The sequence below is a fragment of the Daucus carota genome, chromosome 6 (genome assembly GCF_001625215.2).
Source record: "Daucus carota subsp. sativus chromosome 6, DH1 v3.0, whole genome shotgun sequence".
Taxonomy (NCBI): Eukaryota; Viridiplantae; Streptophyta; class Magnoliopsida; order Apiales; family Apiaceae; genus Daucus; species Daucus carota.
This window is the reverse complement of record NC_030386.2, coordinates 5,792,820-5,811,249: the sequence shown is the minus strand read 5'-3', so window position 1 is coordinate 5,811,249 and position 18,430 is coordinate 5,792,820. Positions and strand designations below refer to the sequence as shown.

At 31.8% G+C, this 18,430-nt stretch overlaps 2 protein-coding genes, 1 long non-coding RNA gene and 1 other non-coding gene across 6 annotated transcripts; 3 read left to right on the top strand and 1 right to left on the bottom strand.

Moving 5' to 3' along the window:
• Positions 1–1,449: 1,449 nt before the first annotated feature.
• On the bottom strand, positions 1,450–3,764 carry LOC108227063 (uncharacterized). Its single transcript, XR_010284838.1, has 3 exons — positions 3,175–3,764; positions 2,581–2,644; positions 1,450–2,285 (listed from the first exon to the last, which is right to left on the bottom strand). It is a non-coding gene; the product is annotated as an uncharacterized LOC108227063 (long non-coding RNA).
• A 3,927-nt stretch (positions 3,765–7,691) lies between these two features.
• Positions 7,692–10,242, top strand: LOC108225361 (uncharacterized). 3 transcript variants are annotated; one of them, XM_017400206.2, is made up of 4 exons: positions 7,692–7,819; positions 9,325–9,426; positions 9,529–9,653; positions 9,761–10,242. In XM_017400206.2, exons 2-4 carry the CDS (start codon positions 9,348–9,350, stop codon positions 9,992–9,994), a joined length of 438 nt encoding a protein of 145 aa, XP_017255695.1. In that variant the 5' UTR covers positions 7,692–7,819; positions 9,325–9,347; the 3' UTR covers positions 9,995–10,242. The 3 variants fall into 3 exon arrangements, with proteins under 3 accessions (XP_017255695.1, XP_017255693.1, XP_017255694.1); XM_017400204.2 differs by having other exon boundaries at positions 9,325–9,432; XM_017400205.2 differs by having other exon boundaries at positions 7,703–7,811; positions 9,325–9,432.
• A 1,898-nt stretch (positions 10,243–12,140) lies between these two features.
• Positions 12,141–15,708, top strand: LOC108225173 (AP-3 complex subunit sigma). The gene is made up of 7 exons (XM_017399992.2): positions 12,141–12,302; positions 12,395–12,437; positions 12,574–12,635; positions 13,153–13,249; positions 14,615–14,685; positions 15,132–15,223; positions 15,312–15,708. Exons 1-7 carry the CDS (start codon positions 12,234–12,236, stop codon positions 15,376–15,378), a joined length of 501 nt encoding a protein of 166 aa, XP_017255481.1. The 5' UTR covers positions 12,141–12,233; the 3' UTR covers positions 15,379–15,708.
• A 171-nt stretch (positions 15,709–15,879) lies between these two features.
• On the top strand, positions 15,880–15,951 carry TRNAQ-CUG (transfer RNA glutamine (anticodon CUG)). Its single transcript has one exon. It is a non-coding gene; the product is annotated as a tRNA-Gln (tRNA).
• The last annotated feature ends 2,479 nt before the right edge of the window (positions 15,952–18,430 follow it).

Sequence of the window (18,430 nt, the reverse complement as noted above, 5' to 3'; positions counted from 1 at the left end):
ATTGGGTTGGGTTAGAGTTTGACAAATTTTAACCCTAAACCAACCCGACCCAACCCGATAATAATTAAAAGCCAATTAAGTAAAATATTCAACTTGTACTTATATAATAGCATTGCAGTTTTGACAGAATTTAACTTGAATTGGTTTATAAATAGCATGTGTATTCGTATTTGTGTGAGTTCACATTTTACACTCCTAGTCCTAGTGTGCCTCAAAATTTTATTTTGGTAACCATAAGTAAGTATATGACTAAAATTCTAGTCTCTCTCTCATGCTTCAGTGTTCAACTTGTATCTGAGCAAACTGCCTGGCCTTTTAATTGTTTTCATCTTCAATTCTTCATATAGTTTTATATCAGTGATCACTATCAGGTGTTAGTCCCAGTTGTATATGGTGATGCATTCTTCGACTAACCAACTGCAGATACCTGAAAATTATTTTAGCAACTGAATAATAATAGACTACGGATCATATTTCAACCCAACCCAAACCGACCCAAACTATAAATTGTAGAGTTGGGTTAGCCATATATTTTTAGATGATTGGGTTAAATTTTTTATAAACCGATTAAATTGGGTTGGGTCATTTTTTACCTCCAACCCGACCGACCCAACCCGTGTTCACCCCTACCAACAAGGCCACCTTGGGTAGATTTTAAAGGCTGGTTTTCGATTTAAATAGCATGGTGCATGAAATCCTATTTCACATCATCCTTTTCTTGTAAACGAGGCAGGTAGGGTTAATATAATTTGTAAATATAAATCTATGTATATTATAACTAGGTGTATAACCCGCGCTCCGCGCGGTTGGTGAGAATATTACAAGATAAAATCTAAAAAAATGTTGGGACATCTTTTAAAAAACTCTTCAAATATGATATCACTTAAAGATGATAACATCTATTAAAATTAGTACAAGCTGAAGTTAGAAAGTCCTCCAATGTCGAAGTCATTGGTCCTTTTTTTTCTCCATGAGAATCAAGGTATATCAAAAATTTATACACATATATTCTTGATCATATCACTTGCGTTAGGTTATATAAATTTTTCACGCACAAACTATTTCTTCTTGTTGGTAGAGAAGTTGAATCTTTTCAATATATCCTTTTTATTTATTTATAACATTGCATAGGTTATTATTTTTTTAGTTATCAAATCATTTTGACCAACATAATTCTTTTTAAAAAAAATACCTTTTTGACCTTTTTATATTTTTCTAAAATTGTTAAATCTAAAATTTATGCAATAAACTTATTCTTTACCACTTGTGTAATATTATATAAATATCTCAGTATCTCACACATTAATTATTTTTTCTTCCATGCCTATTTTTTTTGGTGGAGAGTTGGTAAAAATTATTTTTTCTTTCATCCCTAATTTCTTTTTGTGAAGAGGTAGAATCTTTTCAATATATATTTATTTTGAATTTTGTAACATTACAGTACCCCTAGCATGATCTGCAAGATGATGCCTTGCATGCCTTTCATCACTTTCTGCACCGTCGGCACGTGCTATATAGTTAAGCCCAAACTACAATATGAACAATACAACACAGCCTTCTGAGTTGTGAGCTATATAAACTAATGCTCATTACAAACTACAAAGACAATCCGGTCTTTGGAACACAGCTCACAAGTCACAACATTTTGTTGGCCGGCCAGGGAAAAATATAAGCATTCTGCTTATTACAAAAATTGTCTGAGCTTGCTACTTACAGGTTACAACATCAAGACTTCCACTTTCCGAAGTTTGCCTATGCTTGTGTGATTGCAAACTCCTGGCTCAGCCCGGCTATCATGATTCACAATGAATGACAATTTGTTTCCAAGTAGATCAAAACCAAAAAAAATGATTTGAATGAAGTTTTGTTAAGCTCGGATATGGCCAGCATAGCCATAATGTCTTAAAAGTCCTGCATCCAGCCTCCAGAGCAAAGATACCAATAAAGAGATTAATGATTCAAGCACTCGCAGAGATTTGTGTGAGACAAAAAGCAGCAGGAAGTTACATTGAATGGCTAGAAATGACATCAGATAACAATAACACAATCTTGTATACCTGGAATCTCAATTTCACCAAGACTGCCCTCAGAAGAAGGAGGATCAGCTTTATATGCCGCCTCATTTAGGCTCCTGCACATTGTCAGCATAACTCTCATACTAAATATTACCTAAGAGGTAACAATTTTTGCAGACATCCCAGTTCCGATATATGTGCATACATCTGTATATGTGAGTTGTTTTCAAGAATCATGACTCCCACACGGCATCTACAGGCCTTCCAAGACTTCGACATGTACGGTAATAAGAGGATTCAGTGCAAGGGTATATCGTATATATCAATATAATAGAAATGTATGTTTGATGATATGCATAATAACTCCCTACTTCTTAGTTCTTAACAGAAATGTATGTTTGATGATATGCATAATAACTCCTTACTTCTTAGTTCTTAACATAACAAACAAACACTTCATCAAAGTTAAAATCAAAGACATAACTTAATTCATGATAGAAACTACACATGAGTGGTAAGAAAAAATAAAACAGTTAATTCCGGAGAAATGGGATTAGAAACAGACCTTAACAGCAGCCCACCAATGAATCAGCCAAAAGAGTTCCAGCCACAACAACTCCTCAACCACCCTGTTAATCTTTTGGTAAGTAGTCTTCGAAAAAGTAAAATATACATGACAGACATAGACATGAGGAAAAACCTAAAGATGTTTAGATTAGCAATGCATAAGAAGCAAATAAGAATCAAACAACATCAAATAAGACTCCCCAATGGATCAGAGGTATCACAAGACTAAGTGTTCAATTTCTAAAATCACTGAATAGGCATCAAAAGACCAAGCCTTCAATTTCTAAAATCACTAAATACCGAATTCGTAGAGAAGCAGAGATAAAGAATGAGAGTAAAATATACATGACAGGCATAATATGAGCAAAACTTAAAGATGTTTAGATTAACATAAGAAGCAGATAAGAATCAAACAACATCTAATAAGACTCCCCAACGGAACAGAGGTATCAAAAGACCAAGGCTGCAGCTTCTAAAATCAATAAATAGATATCAAGAGACCAAGGCCTCAACTTCTAAAATGACTAAATACCGAAATCGCAGAAAAGCAGAGATAAAGATTGAGAGGCTGAGAAGGAGGCATACTTATCACCTTTTCATAGCTGGTTCTGAAATAGCAAACCGATGTGGAAGGATTGCCCAAGGAAGGCCATTTATAAGAAACTCCGAGGAGGCACAGAGACTTCAGTTACGATTTGGGGAAATCTGCGGAGCCTGTCCAAGTTCCAGCCAGAAAATAACTGCAAGGCAAGCGAAGAGCCATCAGGTTTGATCAGCACTGCATACATCAATCAATTAAAGGAGAGCTGATTTAGCTGAGCGAAGTTCGCTCAGAGAGCAAAGATTTGAGTTTAAGAGTCTAGGGAGCGACATGTCAGCCGCCCGGGATTTTACTTTATATAGATATATAGAATCCTGAACAGTGCCACGTCATCAATGCCACATATTTCAAAAAAAAGTCCACCTCAATGCCACATATTTTAGATTTTGCCATGTCATTATAATTTCCCTTATTTATTTAAGCGTATCAGAATAATCAATCACATATCTTTGAATTCTTAAAATTGAGCGTAATCAAAGACTGACAATTATATTAAATTTTAAATGGTAATGCAATAACTACATTCCATAATCATAGCATTTTTTGAATGTTAAATTTGTACGGAACTAATTAAAATTGAAGAAGATAATTATATTGAATATACTGCCACAATTGTTAAGCTTATCATGTATCAAATAACTAGCTTTAATTATATTAACTTATATATAAATAAATGAAGTGCTTAAAAATTGAAATTGAAATTTATAATTATATTTTTATTTAATATTTAATATCCGGAAGTCGTCTAAAATTTATCTATGTTACAAATATGTTGCTTTTTAATTTTCGGAATAATATATATTATATTTTCTAACATAGTGATATAAGTATTATAAAAAGTATTTTTATAAAAATATTACATCATCAATTAATATGTATTTAGCATTTTATGTATATTATAAATCCTGAACAATGCCACGTCATCAATGCCACATATTTCAAAAAAAAGTCCACCTCAATGCCACATATTTTAGATTTTGCCATGTCATTATAATTTCCCTTATTTATTTAAGCGTATCAGAATAATCAGTCACATATCTTTGAATTCTTAAAATTGAGCGTAATCAATGATTGACAATTATATTAAATTTTAAATGGTAATGCAATAACTACATTCCATAATCATAGCATTTTTTGAATGTTAAATTTGTACGGAACTAATTAAAATTGAAGAAGATAATTATATTGAATATACTGCCACAATTGTTAAGCTTATCATGTATCATATAACTAGCTTTAATTATATTAACTTATATATAAATAAATGAAGTGCTTAAAAATTGAAATTAAAATTTATAATTATATTTTTATTTAATATTTAATATCCGGAAGTCGTCTAAAATTTAGCTATGTTACAAATATGTTGCTTTTTAATTTTCGGAATAATATATATTATATTTTCTAACATAGTGATATAAGTATTATAAAAAGTATTTTTATAAAAATATTACGTCATTAATTAGTATGTATTTAGCATTTTATGTAGGTCAACTTAATCATAGTAGATATGTACTATTACTTAGAGACAGCAATCGGGTCGATCGAAAAGGATTTCGCAAATTCCAAAATCGAATTCAAACTATATTATAAATCCTGAACAATGCCAAATCATCAATGTCACATATTTCAAAAAAAAGTCCAAGTCAATGGCATCTATTTTAAATTTTGCCATGTCATATAATATTCCATATTTATTTTAGACCAATCAGATGTCCTAAGATTCCTAAAATTGTGCGTAATCAATGGGTCAGTCGAAACGGGTTTCACAAATACCAAATCGAACCCAAATCAATATACTTATATAAAGGAGAAGCGAGGGGCGTGTAGGTGGCGCCTCTCACATCGCTCCGTTCTATTTTTCTAATTTTTTGGAATTTTTGGATGAAAAATATCAAAAATTAGAACTAACTTTTTTAGTTTCGGATATATTAGAAGCAAGTTTGAGAATCTGATTTTGTTTCAGATTATTTATGGAATATAGTAGCTTGAAAGTTTTAATTTGATTTTGTTTCTATATAAAGAAAAAGCTTCTGATTTTGTTTCAGATTATTTATGGAATATAGTAGCTTGAAAGTTTTAATCTGATTTTGTTTCAGATTATTTAATTATGGGAAAGAGTAGCACACAAGTCTCTCTGCACATATAAATACCCCTATAGGCTGTAGGGTTTTGGATCTTCTAAACACAACCTACTCTCTCTCAATATCACAACCCTACCTCTCTCACCTACCTCTCTCTTTTGATAGTTCTCTTGCTCGATTTCTAACTCGGTGGTGCCGTTCTTGCAACGATAAGTGAAGGTTATTTATACGGTATTAAAAAAAAATATAAGGTTGTTGTAAGCAAGGTAGTTATAGACCGCTATGTGGGAGTCGACAAATCCAAACACGGGTGAAGAATATAGTCTTGATGTGATATTTATGGATGATATCAATAAATTAACTATTAGTGATGTATGTTTGTTGGTTATTGTTTTATAATATTTGTTTTGTTCATCGGACATGTTTGTTGTTGTTAATTTTTATATCATTTACTTTGTACACAGAAAAATATTATTCATGCATTATCTGTTTATTCCGTTCAAGCAATTTTTAACTGAAGACTGTTCGTACAGTATTAAAAAATAAAGGTTGTTAGAAGTAAAGGTATAGACCGCTATCTCATGGATTTTAAGTTAGATGTTTTTGTGCACAATCAATCCAAAAAAATTGGGGGAAGATGACAATATAAGAACATGATTACTTTTAAAAAAAAAACACAAATAAAATTAAGATTCGTCGTGCTTTAAATTGTTAATTACGTGTAGAAATTTATTTTCATATTTTCAACATGAATTATAGTCCAATTTTGCAATTTTATATATTAGTATTGGTATTACATCAAGATTTTTATAATATAAATTTATTTTATCCTACAAATATTAATTTTTAATCATTAATATACTTTTTATAGATAGCCACAAAATTATTACATTCTACACAAATATTAATATTGGGTTATTAATATAATTTTAATAGGCCGCCGCAACGCGCGGCTTCTCAACTAGTTATATTATAGATCCTAAACAGTGCCAAATCATCAATGCCACATATTTCAAAAAAAAGTCCACGACAAAAACACCTATTTTAAATTATAACGTGTCATATCATATTCCATATTTATTTTAGACCAATCACATGTCCTAAAAATCCAAAAATTGGGCGTAATCAATGACTGACAATTATATTAAATTTTGAATGGTAATGCAATAACTACATTCCATGTATCATAGCATTTTTTGAATTTTGAATTTGTACACAACTAATGAAAATTGAAGAAGATAATTATATTGAATATACTGTCACAATTTTTAAGCTTATCATGTATCATATAACTAAGCGTTAATTATATTAATTTATATATAAATAAAGTGTTTAAAAATTAAAATTGAAATTTATAATTATATTTTTATTTAATAATTAATATCTGGGAGTCGTCTAATATTTAGCTATGTCACAAATATATCAATTTTTAATTTTGGGAATGATATATATTAAAGTTTCTAACATAGTGATATAGATATTATAAAAAGTATTTTTATAAATTTTAATATTACATCATTAGTAGTACGTATTAAACATTTTATGTAGGTCACCTTGATCATAATAGATATGTATCACTGTTACAGATAGCAATCGGGTCGGTCGAAATTGGTTTCGTAAATACCAAAATTAAACCCAAACTTGAAAATTTTAGGAATCTTAAACCTGAACTTGAAGGATATTACACGAGTAATTATTATTTATTCAACAAATAATATTAAATATATATAAAATATAAATATAAATATCTTAATTTTGTTTTAATTTTATTATATATTAAATAATAAATATATTATAAAAGATATTATGTATGTATGTATGTATGTATGTATGTATGTATGTATGTATGTATATGTGTGTGTGTGTGTGTGTATTCGAGTTCGGGTTCGAAATGAGTTCCGGGTTTTCAGGTCGGGTTCGAATCAAACCCGATCCTGTCCCGAAAATTATTCGGGTTTAAAAACAAATTTTTATCCGAAACCCTATAATTTGGGTTTGGTGAAATACAATCCGCTCGGTACGAGTTAGACTTGGGTCAGGTAGAATTGTGACTGCCCAATACCTCATGAAACAAGAATGTAGTATAACTATCATTATAGTGGATAATCATTCAAATCTATTTATTCGATTTGACGTATAATTTTGATGTTGTTATTAACATAATGTTTTGTTTGATATATAATTTTAGTTTAATATTGTTTGACAAATGATTTCACTTGAATTTTCTTGATATATAATAAACTTAAGAGAGTTATGTCTAATATAATTTTTTTCTTCCTACTTTATACTTTATTTGAAAATTCAAATATAATTATTTATTAAATGTATTTGTGAAATAATAATAACAAAATTCAATAAAAATTTGAAGCCCGTGCGCGGAGCGCGGGCAAAAACACTAGTAATATTAATTAAGAAAGATACTCAGAAAAGAAAAAGAAATTCAGTGGGCAATGGGGGTAATCCGACCCGACGACCCATGTCTAGTCGAAGATGAACAAAACAAATCAAGCGAATGAAAACCACCAAGTTGCTAAAAACAATCCGCCGGTATAACTGTATGTTTTCACTGTTATGACGTTGTGTTTGCTTTACTGTTCTGTATTGCTATGAATCCAATATTTGTCATGTGATATGCTAGTAATTTTGCTCATTTCTGTTTCCCAGTTGTTCGCTTGCTTCTAAATGCATTACTTGAATTATATCTGACTCTGGATCTGTTTTGTTTGCTGATATCAAGTTTGATATGTTGACGTGCTTCGTTGTGTATCGTCTTTTGTGACTAGCCGGCGGACTTTAACCATATTTCACTTATTTATCTTTTTAAGTTATAAAATTTTTGGCTCTTTTCTAGTCGACTAATCATTGTTGTTTTTTGTTTGGCCCACCCACTAGTTTTCACTTACCACTTAAATTTTTGCTGGTAATGAGCCCGATTATCGAGAATCGGAGCCTCAGTCCCATGCATAAGTGTTTAGATTAGTTATTTGGTTGTATGGAATAGGAACCCTAGTCCTTTAGCTGGTTAAATCATATCCTTCCCACCTCGGGGTTTCCATACCATTTCCATTCCAGTTAACCGTCATTCACATACTCTCCATTGCCATTCTCGATTCCCAATCTTAATCCAAACGCCCCCTATGTATTTTTAAAGAGACAGTGAGGGGGTGTTTGGATCGGGATTGGAAATGAGAATCGGGAATGAGAATGAAGTGTATGAGAATGGGTATCTGAAGGGGAGTGTAAGGACTGATTTACCCTCCAAGTGGGATTAGGGTTCCCATTCCATGTCACAAAATTGTTAATCCCAACACCCACACATGGGTTTGAGGTTCCGATTCTCGTTAACCAGGCTCATTAACCATGAACCAAACGCCTCCTGAGTGTTTATTTTACAATGATGTGTGCCTTATATTTATGACTTAGTGACTGTTACTGTGTCACAACTACATTGTAACAACTTTTCCTGCCATGTTGAGAGCTGTATGTTGCTCCTCTGGTTCAGTGTCTATATGCTCTATAATCTATATTAACACATAGTTAAACACGGTTGTCTTCATTCGGTGATTCTAGTTGGGGAAAGGATAATTTGTGTGATCTAGTTTGGTAGCTTCTTAAAAATAGAACAAAGCACAAAAGAGTTTTCATCCATTTATACTTATGGTCTAAAATGTAGTTTTCATTTTTCGCTTGTTTAACAATCACTTGTATCATTATCCGTAGTTATAGGATTTTCTGTATCGGTTATGCATTCTGGACGCCCACTAGTTGCTTAACTTAGAATTTTCAGCTCACTTAGTGTCATTGTACTTTAAAAATGGAAAATTTGATGTATCTGATACTGTAAATTTTTAATTATTTTATATATTGCATGCTTTGGACTTATGTTGGTACTCTAGTTGTCTTTTTTATATGTAGCGGTTTGTTGGAAAATGCATTACTGTTATTAAGTCTAGCGCTTCTAGTCTAAAAGTGAGATATTGAGACTTTGTGATGGAATATCTATGATCATCGAACATTTGTCCTGATTGAATTTTACTCCACATGGATTTTTTTGTCACAGTTCTCTGATTTATATAGAGCAGCATGATGAATATTTCACTATCATTGTGTAGAAGATTAAAACTGAGTGAGCTTGTAGCAAAAGTTCCGGTCTACAGTTCCGGTAGTGGTATGCCTTATTATAAAACTTTTACTTTGCTTTTAAATTTTCAAGTTGCTTATAATGTCCGTATCTTATCACACGTCTCAATATTGGGATACATAGATGCATCTGGAGGGGGTTTTAACTTGATGTTAAGGCGTTGGGCTTCGAAGAAGACTGCAGGTTCCACAAAAAATGGTCGGGATTCAAAACCTAAGAATCTTGGGGTGAAAAAGTTTGGTGGCGAGGTACGTAAAGATGATCATTCTAGTAAACATAATCTCTTGGACAATTTATTCTATTTACTATACTCATTTAATGTAAGTGGTATAACACACTACCTATCATAATCCAGAGGGTTATACCTGAAAATATCATTGTTCGTCAGAGAGGCACCCGTTTTCATCCTGGGAATTATGTTGGGATTGGCAAAGATCACACTCTTTTTGCTCTAAAAGAAGGAAATGTCAAGTTTGAACGTCACAAACTTAGTGGCCGCAAATGGGTGCATGTTGAACCTAAGGAAGGCCATATGCTTCATCCTATATACTCAAATCTTTCAGTTTCTCAGCTGAAGACATCTGCTTAGTAATACCACTGTTCTTGGCCAGACAGTTATAATCTATCCATATTATTTGATGGAGTCAAACCCTTGCTTTTACTTTTGTGGCTATTAGTTCGGTTTAGATTTGATAAACACGGGCAATTTTTGTAAGTTTAAAATGGTTCTGCTATGAGCCCTGTGATTAGGCCTGTAACTGTAAATGGATCGGATATTCGATCCGATTCGATTCGATCCCTGGTTAAATAAATGGATATGGATCTTTATTAAAAAAATCCAATCTTCTAATAATCCGATCCGATAATAATCCGGTCCGATAAAGAATGAATATGGATATGGTCAAATCCGATCTGTTAACAATCTGATCCATACTTAACTATATTATATATTTTATATTATATTGTATTATAATATATTATATTATATTAATATATTACATACGAAATAAAAATTTCCAAAATAACAAGACAGACCCCTATATCATATTCTCTTATAACCAATCAGCCGCTCCTAAGTTTTAACCTGGCTCTCACTCCTATTATCCGGTTAATCTAATAATCACTCTGTTTTTTGTGTAGAGTGAGTATAAACACAAGGAGCTAAACTCTTCCACTTAACTCATTCTCAATCACTTGGTTTGTATTTAAGACATATTTATTGATTTTAATCCTAATTAATAGAGAAGAAGACATAATTTGCTTCCTCCAAAAGTATTAAACAATTTATTTATTATTTTTCTGTTTACTTGATACATTCCATGTTGATGGTTTATAGGAACAACCAACAAAGTTTTTCAGTTGCATTTTTATTAATAACATGAAGCTGCAGACTTTCTTTTACCGCTTTATTAGTTTTTTTTAACTTGTTACGTTAAAATTCATGAATTAATATAGCTAGAAAATATCATCTTTTTTCTGTATGGACGTTAAAACATTGTTCACGGTAAAAAAAATATTTCGTAATTTTTAGTGGATTGGATCTCCGATCCGATTATCCACGATCCGAATAGACCGGATATGGATTGACTTGGAAAATATCCGACTCGATCCGAATCCGATCAAATTAAATGGATTATGATATGGATTTAGTTAGATCCGATCCAAATCTGATCCGTTTACGGGCGTACCTGTGATCCAATCTGTAAATTCACTTGATAATGGCTTCCTTAATGTTACTACCAATTTCGAAGCGAAATCAACAATACGCAGATAATGATTATAAAGTAGGGTCAAAAAGAAAATAGCAAAATACAATAAATGTAGAAATGTTTAAAAGGGTTTTACAGTGAAAACAAATATGAACTACCAAATTTCAGTCAAATAAGGAACAAGGATCAAAGAGTATAGTTTAGGATTAACGTAGATAATTTGTAATGGCGTGCAAGTATGATTTAGACAAAAATATTTTATTTGGATTTTCATGAAAAATGAGCGTACGATAAATTTAATAGCATGGTATGATTTAGGCAAGGATAAGAAGTGTGCTCAAAATATATATTTGAATATATTTGGATTTTTGTCAAAAATGAGAATAGAGAATAAAATTATTTGAAACTGTTGAATACTCATTATGTCCTAAAATAATAGTCAATAAAATTTATTAACCGAAAAGAAAATCCAGATGAAAGACACAAGATTCGGGGAACAGAATGAACAGGGAAAAAAAAGATAAAAAGAAGAAGAAAGAATTCAGCACAGAGACTTATGCCAGCACCGAAACAAAATCATCAAAATGACACAATTATTAATTAATGACAAAATAAATCGTCATAAACGATAAAATACATCAACTATGACAATCGCTCAAAAAAAAACACAATGAGTAAAAGTGAAGATACAAACAAACTATAACACAATTTACGATATAAACTTATATGTCTAGCTATAAACAAAATGAGAGTTTCATTTTTTAGATTCTTATTTTTTTCTGTGTAGGATAATTTAGAAATAATAAAATTATAATATAAATAGTACAGATATTTATTAAAGTAGAATCTAAAATTTAATAGAACAGAGAAGGTACGAGTCTTCGTATATTTGAGTATAACATATATATTAAATTATAATTTAGTTTTTTGTCAAAAAAAAATTATAATTTAGTTATATCAAATTCTTTTACTAAAAACTCCTTACAAAAAAAAAGAAAAAAAAATTCTTTTACTAAAAACTGGACGAACTCCGGGCACTAAACTAGTTGTACACAACAAACACAACACGAGAGTTGAAAGAAGCTTACGAGGAAAATTGTAATAGTGATAAGAAGAATAATGATCAGAGCTGTGATTGTTATGAACGATCAAGGCAAGCCTCGCCTTCTCAAATTCTACCACTATCAGGTTTGCGCCTTCTTCCAATCTAATCTAATCTAATTTTGGTCATCAAAATCATCTGAATTCAATTCTGAATCATCAAATTCTTATTATATTAGCCTGTAGAGAAACAGCACGAGATCATTCGTACTATTTATGGTGGTGAGTCCTTCTCTACTTGTATCTATTACAATCTCCCAATTCAAATTTATTGTATTCGTCTCTGGTCGAATATGCACAATTTTTACTTGCTAACACTCATTTGGGCTTTTCTACTTGTTTATTTGTTTCATTGCAGTTCTATGCAGTAGAGCTGATAATGTCAGCAATTTTGTTAATGCCGAATCCATTTTTGGACCTGTATGTTGATTCTTTTGTATTTTAAAGCTTACTGTAACTTTTTTTGTTTTTTGTCTTGTAAGTATTGGGAATTTTTGTTCTTGGTCATAAACCACACAGCCAAGGCTTTTTACTAGACCGAATAGGTTATTACAATTTGTTTTATAGTTATTATCGTATGGATTAAGATTTTTGTTTAGTTGATTGAAGATTACCTCTTTTGAGAGCTGCCAGCTGGTAAGTTTCTCGGTTTGAGACTCCAGAGTGAGTTCCTCTGATACAGGAATCATAATTTTCCAAAACATGTTTCATATAGATTCTACTTTTTATTGAGACAAACGACAACTCCTACATGTGGGCTTAATACCCTTTTCTTTCCAGAAGTTTGATTCATAATCATTGAATTAGATAATTAAGTTAGCAACTCATTGCAGATTATACTTTGTGGCAGTTTTTTTCTAGATCTATGTTTTACTTTGTATTAAGATTTGGTGAGAGCTATTCGGGTTCACATTATTATGTTTATCTGTAAATGCAGGATGCTCGTCTTGTATACAAGACGTTTGCTACTCTGTACTTCGTTTTTGTATTTGATGCTTCTGAAAATGAGCTAGCCATATTAGACCTTATGCAAGGTACTTCACTGTTAACATTATGCTCAAGTCCTACAAAGATGTATTGTAGCTTTTTATGCTTCTTATCAAAAGTTGAAAATAATTATTAGAGAAAATGAAAGGGTGATTTTTGACATATTTCTTATATCCTAATGTTTAAGAGCTCATTTATGACGACTTCGTAAATCATTACGATCATTCACTAAATTTAAGCATATTCTTTCTATTCATTTAATGTCAAAACTTCTAGTGCCTTAAAAAATAATTGGATGAGTAAAAACCTTTGAACTTGGGTTACTTGAGATAGTGAATTGAGCAAGCAACTGTTGTGGAAACTTTGGATTATATCTTGTTTTACAGTTACCTTGTTCAGTATTAGTGTATCAAAACTGTAAGTAAGAGTTAAAAGGAAGTTCAAATTAAGAACATGAACATCAAACTTAGGGGCCGTTTAGGTTAGCTTAAAAGAAGTGACTTCTTGCTTAAACTAAAGAAGTGGACTAGAAGTGAGAAGTAAATAAGTTAATAATGTGTTTGGAAAAGAAGCAGAAGCTGTGAGAGAAAAGTTAACATTCTCAGCTTCTTAAAAGTGCTTCCAGTTATTTACACAAACGGGTCAAGAAAAGCAGAAGTCAGAAGCAGCTTCTGCTCCTGCGAAACAAACACGCCCTTAATCTATTTTGTTACATATGCTTGAAGAATATGTCTCTTTACCAGTCCAGACAAATTTGGTGCCCTAATTTAGAAATTATATATCTTTCAATATACCCGAAAATCACTTCAAGACTATAATTCAAGACATATTTTTTTTCAAATCAACTGTCTTCATCCATTGATAGGTTGAAATTAAATTAGAAACCCAAACTGGTTTTTTATATCTTTTAAATGTGTTTTTTACGAAATCATAAGTAATGCCTAATTATCTTACATAATTTCCAATGATCCATGTTGTTTGCGAACCTAACACAAGAATGAGTTTTATCCATCAAGAATGCAACTGTTTCGGTTCCAAAATTTGCACCCATAGTTGCACCCTTCAGTACTTGACTGCTTTTCGATTTTAGCATCAGTCTCTTTCTTTCTTTTCATCAAGTTGTCATGTATATTGAAAGATATATAATGAACAACAGAATAACATAATGAACTGGAATTGGTACTTGTTAGGGACGTGAGCAAAAATATGTGACAAATATCTTTACACCTTAAAGGATTCAGCAGGATACAAACATTATTTGTAATAATTATTCCTCCTATAAGATGACCTTTGAGTGTAAAATTCGTAGGCAAGGCTGCCACTGGACATCTGCTGAAATGGAAAAAGTTTATTTTAACAGTTCACCTTTTTATGGTCAATTTTGTTATTTACTGTGTTTATTTTGATATCAGTTTTCGTGGAGACGCTAGACAAGTGCTTCAGTAATGTGTGTGAGCTAGACATAGTGTTCAATTTTAACAAGGTAAACTTGATCCTTTTTGTCTCAAATTAATACTGATACCTGGATACATTCTCTAGTACAGAAAAATAACAGTTCCTTTTTTACATGTATATCTACACTGTAGACACTAACGATGTGTTCGTGAGTATAAGAAAGAACAGGAAAAGTGAACAATTTTCTTCTCTCCCAGTCTTTCCAAATGTGGAAAGAAAATTTTTGAGACTATTCTATAAGGAATTTTTTTCCCGTTCTCCAAATTTCTTTTCCTTTTTTCTAAAAACTTATCCATGAACAAGGTGAATATATTACTTCTTACACTTATTCTTTTCTCTCTCAAATAAACGTTGCGTGAACACAGTGTAAGGCTTGGGTGAGTAGCCTTGAATTTTTAATTTTAATCTTCCACTTGTTTCGACTAGTTCGGGTTCCTACCCTAATTTTACTCTTTACATGACTTTTCATGGCAGGTGCATACAATCTTGGATGAGATTATTGTAGGAGGTCAAGTTCTTGAGACAAGTTCATCAGAAGTTGTGAAGGCAGTTGATGAAATATCTAGGTTCTTCCCCATCCCCCACAACAATGCATCATGCTTATACAACAATTTATCCCTGTTACACAACAATGTAATAACTAGTATGGTGCAGGTTGGAGAAGGCCTCAAATTCCATCATGCGTGTTCCAAAATCGATCTCGGCGTGGCAAGGGCGGTAGAATGTTTTATGGCTTTATCATGGTACCGTTTATGCCGGCGTCCCTTTCGAGGAATCAGTCTTGGATGGAATGTTTGGTAACAAAGCTAGTAGTTCTAAACTGCAGAATTATAACATTTTTCAATTACTTTCAAGCCGTGCATAATTCCTAACATTTAGAAAAACATTTAGTCGTGGCGCAGCTATGTTGTTCCATTGGCCTGTATCATCAAAGAGACATTTACAAATATTAGTGTGTGGTGTAACAAATAAAGTAGTAACCATATGTTGATGACAAAATGTAGCAAAGCTTGTTAATTTGATTTGCTAATAAAAACATGTTTGCCGAGTATTAATGTTTTTATTAAGCTCAAGAGTATGGAATTAATGTGTATTCCTATGTGCTGCAAGTAGACTAGTATCCCCTGCATTTTCTACTGACTTGTGCGTGGGTTACATCTCCTGTGGATGGCCTCCAAGGAAGTAAATTCCTAAATCTTAAGCAATAATTACATACACAAGAGGTCCTATGGTCTAGTGGTTAGGACATTGGACTCTGAATCCAGTAACCCGAGTTCAAATCTCGGTAGGACCTTCTTTGTTCAGTTTTTTCATTCTAACGCAGGACAAACAGGTTTTCTTTCCAGCTAATGGAAACTGGGAAGCTGGCTTATACCCGTATTGGGCAGTAAGTTTAAAATAATGATTTTCATCTATTAATAATTTAATTAATAAGTATGTTTAAATAATTTTATATTATAGATGAGTTATGAGTTACTAGAATTGGATTTGATACATGAAACCTGATTAGATTTGGATTTGGATTTTAAAAATAATTTGAGTTTGAATTTGGATATATTAGATATTCGAACAGATTCGACCTGCTGCCATCCCTCGATTAAGAGAATTAATGTGCAGGCAACTAGTTACCGAGTCGTGAAAATTAAATAAAGATTAATTTTTGTAGACGAAACTTTTCGTATGTATTACGAAAACAAGGTCGAGAGGTTACAAGAAGTTTTAAGAAAAGAGTTAATAATTACATGAAGGTCTTAAGAAATATGAAGGGTCGAAGTGATGCTGATTAATAGTTATATAAGCAAAATTAGTGAGTCCATAATACACTTAACCGAAAATGTAAGAGATGTAAAACGTAAATATTTCTTTTCAACTTGAAATATAAAATACCCTCGATTGACTAACGGTAACAATCAAAGCATGACGGAAAAGTGTCTAAAATGTGGCAGATTTTGAAGTTAGCGATTTAAAATGCTTATCATAAAATTATTGAGTGTAAAGTGTATTCGGCTAAACAAAATGGGCGCAAAATACATCTAACTCCGACATGAAAATGATAAGATCAGCCCATTAGCTAATATACATTTATCAATCAAACTAGTGTTATACATTTAATAAGATATAATGTTAGTTGTTGTGACCGTCTAGCGGTCTCTTTATTAACCAATTTTCTTTTGTCATTTCTTTTCTTGATCAAAATTTCAACAACCGATACAATCTTATACTACCCGACTAATAGCAGGTCACAAGTCATGTCTCATCTCGACAGAGATGGCAATTGGATCGGTCGAAACGAGTTTAGTAAAAATTAAATCCGAAGTCGATTTTGTTTTACCAAATCCAAACCTGAATAAATTCCGAATCACTAAACCCGAACCCACCAGATTTGTTTGGGTTCGATTCGGTTTTGGGTTTGCACAGACTCTAATAAGAGATTATTAACATCTGATTCGAGTCCAAGAGCTGATTCGAGTCAAAAGGCTCCTGGGTTTGACGTTGAAATTGTTGAGATTGAATTAGATTTCAGAGAGGACAATAGATCAGCTTTCTAAGCAAAGAATTGTTGATTGATTAAAAACATCGAAAAAAAATACTAGCTCAAAATAACCGGTGTGGAGGAATATAATGATAAGAACTATTGGAGAGTTGAATAAGAGTTTGCAGTATCACAATGGCTAATAGTCTTTGATGATTCGAACCCACAAATTATAGTCCTTTTGAATACTAGTCTAGTATTACTAATATACTATAGAAAAATGTTATATCTCGAGCAACAGTTTTGTTTCAAGAGCAAATTTTCAGGGCAAATTCAATTATCTCTCCCCCTTGCATGATGCATCCACATAAAACATCCAACTTTAGTACAAATTTTCGCAAATTGCTCTTGATATAACATTGCCCTATACTATATTATATGTTATATCAGTACTAATTTAAATTATGAGACATTACATGTATATATAAAAATATTATTAATATATTAAAACGGGTTTCAGGTCGGGTTTGAATCGGAACAAAATGAATTTCGGATTTTCGGTTCGAGTTCGAAACGGTATGTCATAAACCTAAACCCGACCCGAAAATAGTTTGGATTTAAAGATCAAACCCGAACCTGAACCCAAATCTGAAATTTTCGAGTTCACTATAATCCGATCAGATACAGATCGGATATCTATTGCTTCGGTACAAATTGTCATCCCTTTATCTCGACCAAAATTTGAACAACTGACACTGATACACTACTATACTAGCTGATTAATGACCAGTCCAAGGTTTTTAACTCACAATTTTCAACTGACTATTACATGTTGAAATTATTATCTTTATATATTAAAGAAGTAGACGAATGATTTTACGTGATATGTCAAAATTTAGGGTTCAAAATCCATCTTGAGATAGTTGAAAAAAGACCATCTCGTTGAAAGGTTTTATATATCAGTCTTTTCTCAATGTATTTCTTTTAAAAAATATTCTTATTTTTCACTTTGCACGTGATAAATATTTCTCAGGCAATGAAGTGTGAACAAATCCACATTAGAATTGAAATTCGTAATTATTAGATATATGATATATCTTATATATGTAACTTAATTATATTTATGTGAATTACATTGGAGTGAAGTGTAATTATAGAACATGTTATTAATTATTAAATGAATAAGAATATATTTATAAACTGACCTACTAATATGAGACATTATACAAATTCCCTTTCATTTTGGGTGCAACGAAATTTGCTGACCAAGTTAACCCAAATTAAGACGGAAAGTTTATAT

Coding starts and splice junctions, on each gene's coding strand:
- LOC108225361 (XM_017400204.2), top strand. CDS start 9,348: ATGATGAATATTTCACTATCATTGTGTAGAAGATTAAAACTGAGTGAG. Junction 9,433..9,528: donor GGTCTACAGTTCCGGTAGTG/GTATGCCTTATT, acceptor TGGGATACATAG/ATGCATCTGGAGGGGGTTTT. Junction 9,654..9,760: donor TGAAAAAGTTTGGTGGCGAG/GTACGTAAAGAT, acceptor ATCATAATCCAG/AGGGTTATACCTGAAAATAT.
- LOC108225173 (XM_017399992.2), top strand. CDS start 12,234: ATGATCAGAGCTGTGATTGTTATGAACGATCAAGGCAAGCCTCGCCTT. Junction 12,303..12,394: donor TCAAATTCTACCACTATCAG/GTTTGCGCCTTC, acceptor TTATTATATTAG/CCTGTAGAGAAACAGCACGA. Junction 12,636..13,152: donor CCGAATCCATTTTTGGACCT/GTATGTTGATTC, acceptor CTGTAAATGCAG/GATGCTCGTCTTGTATACAA.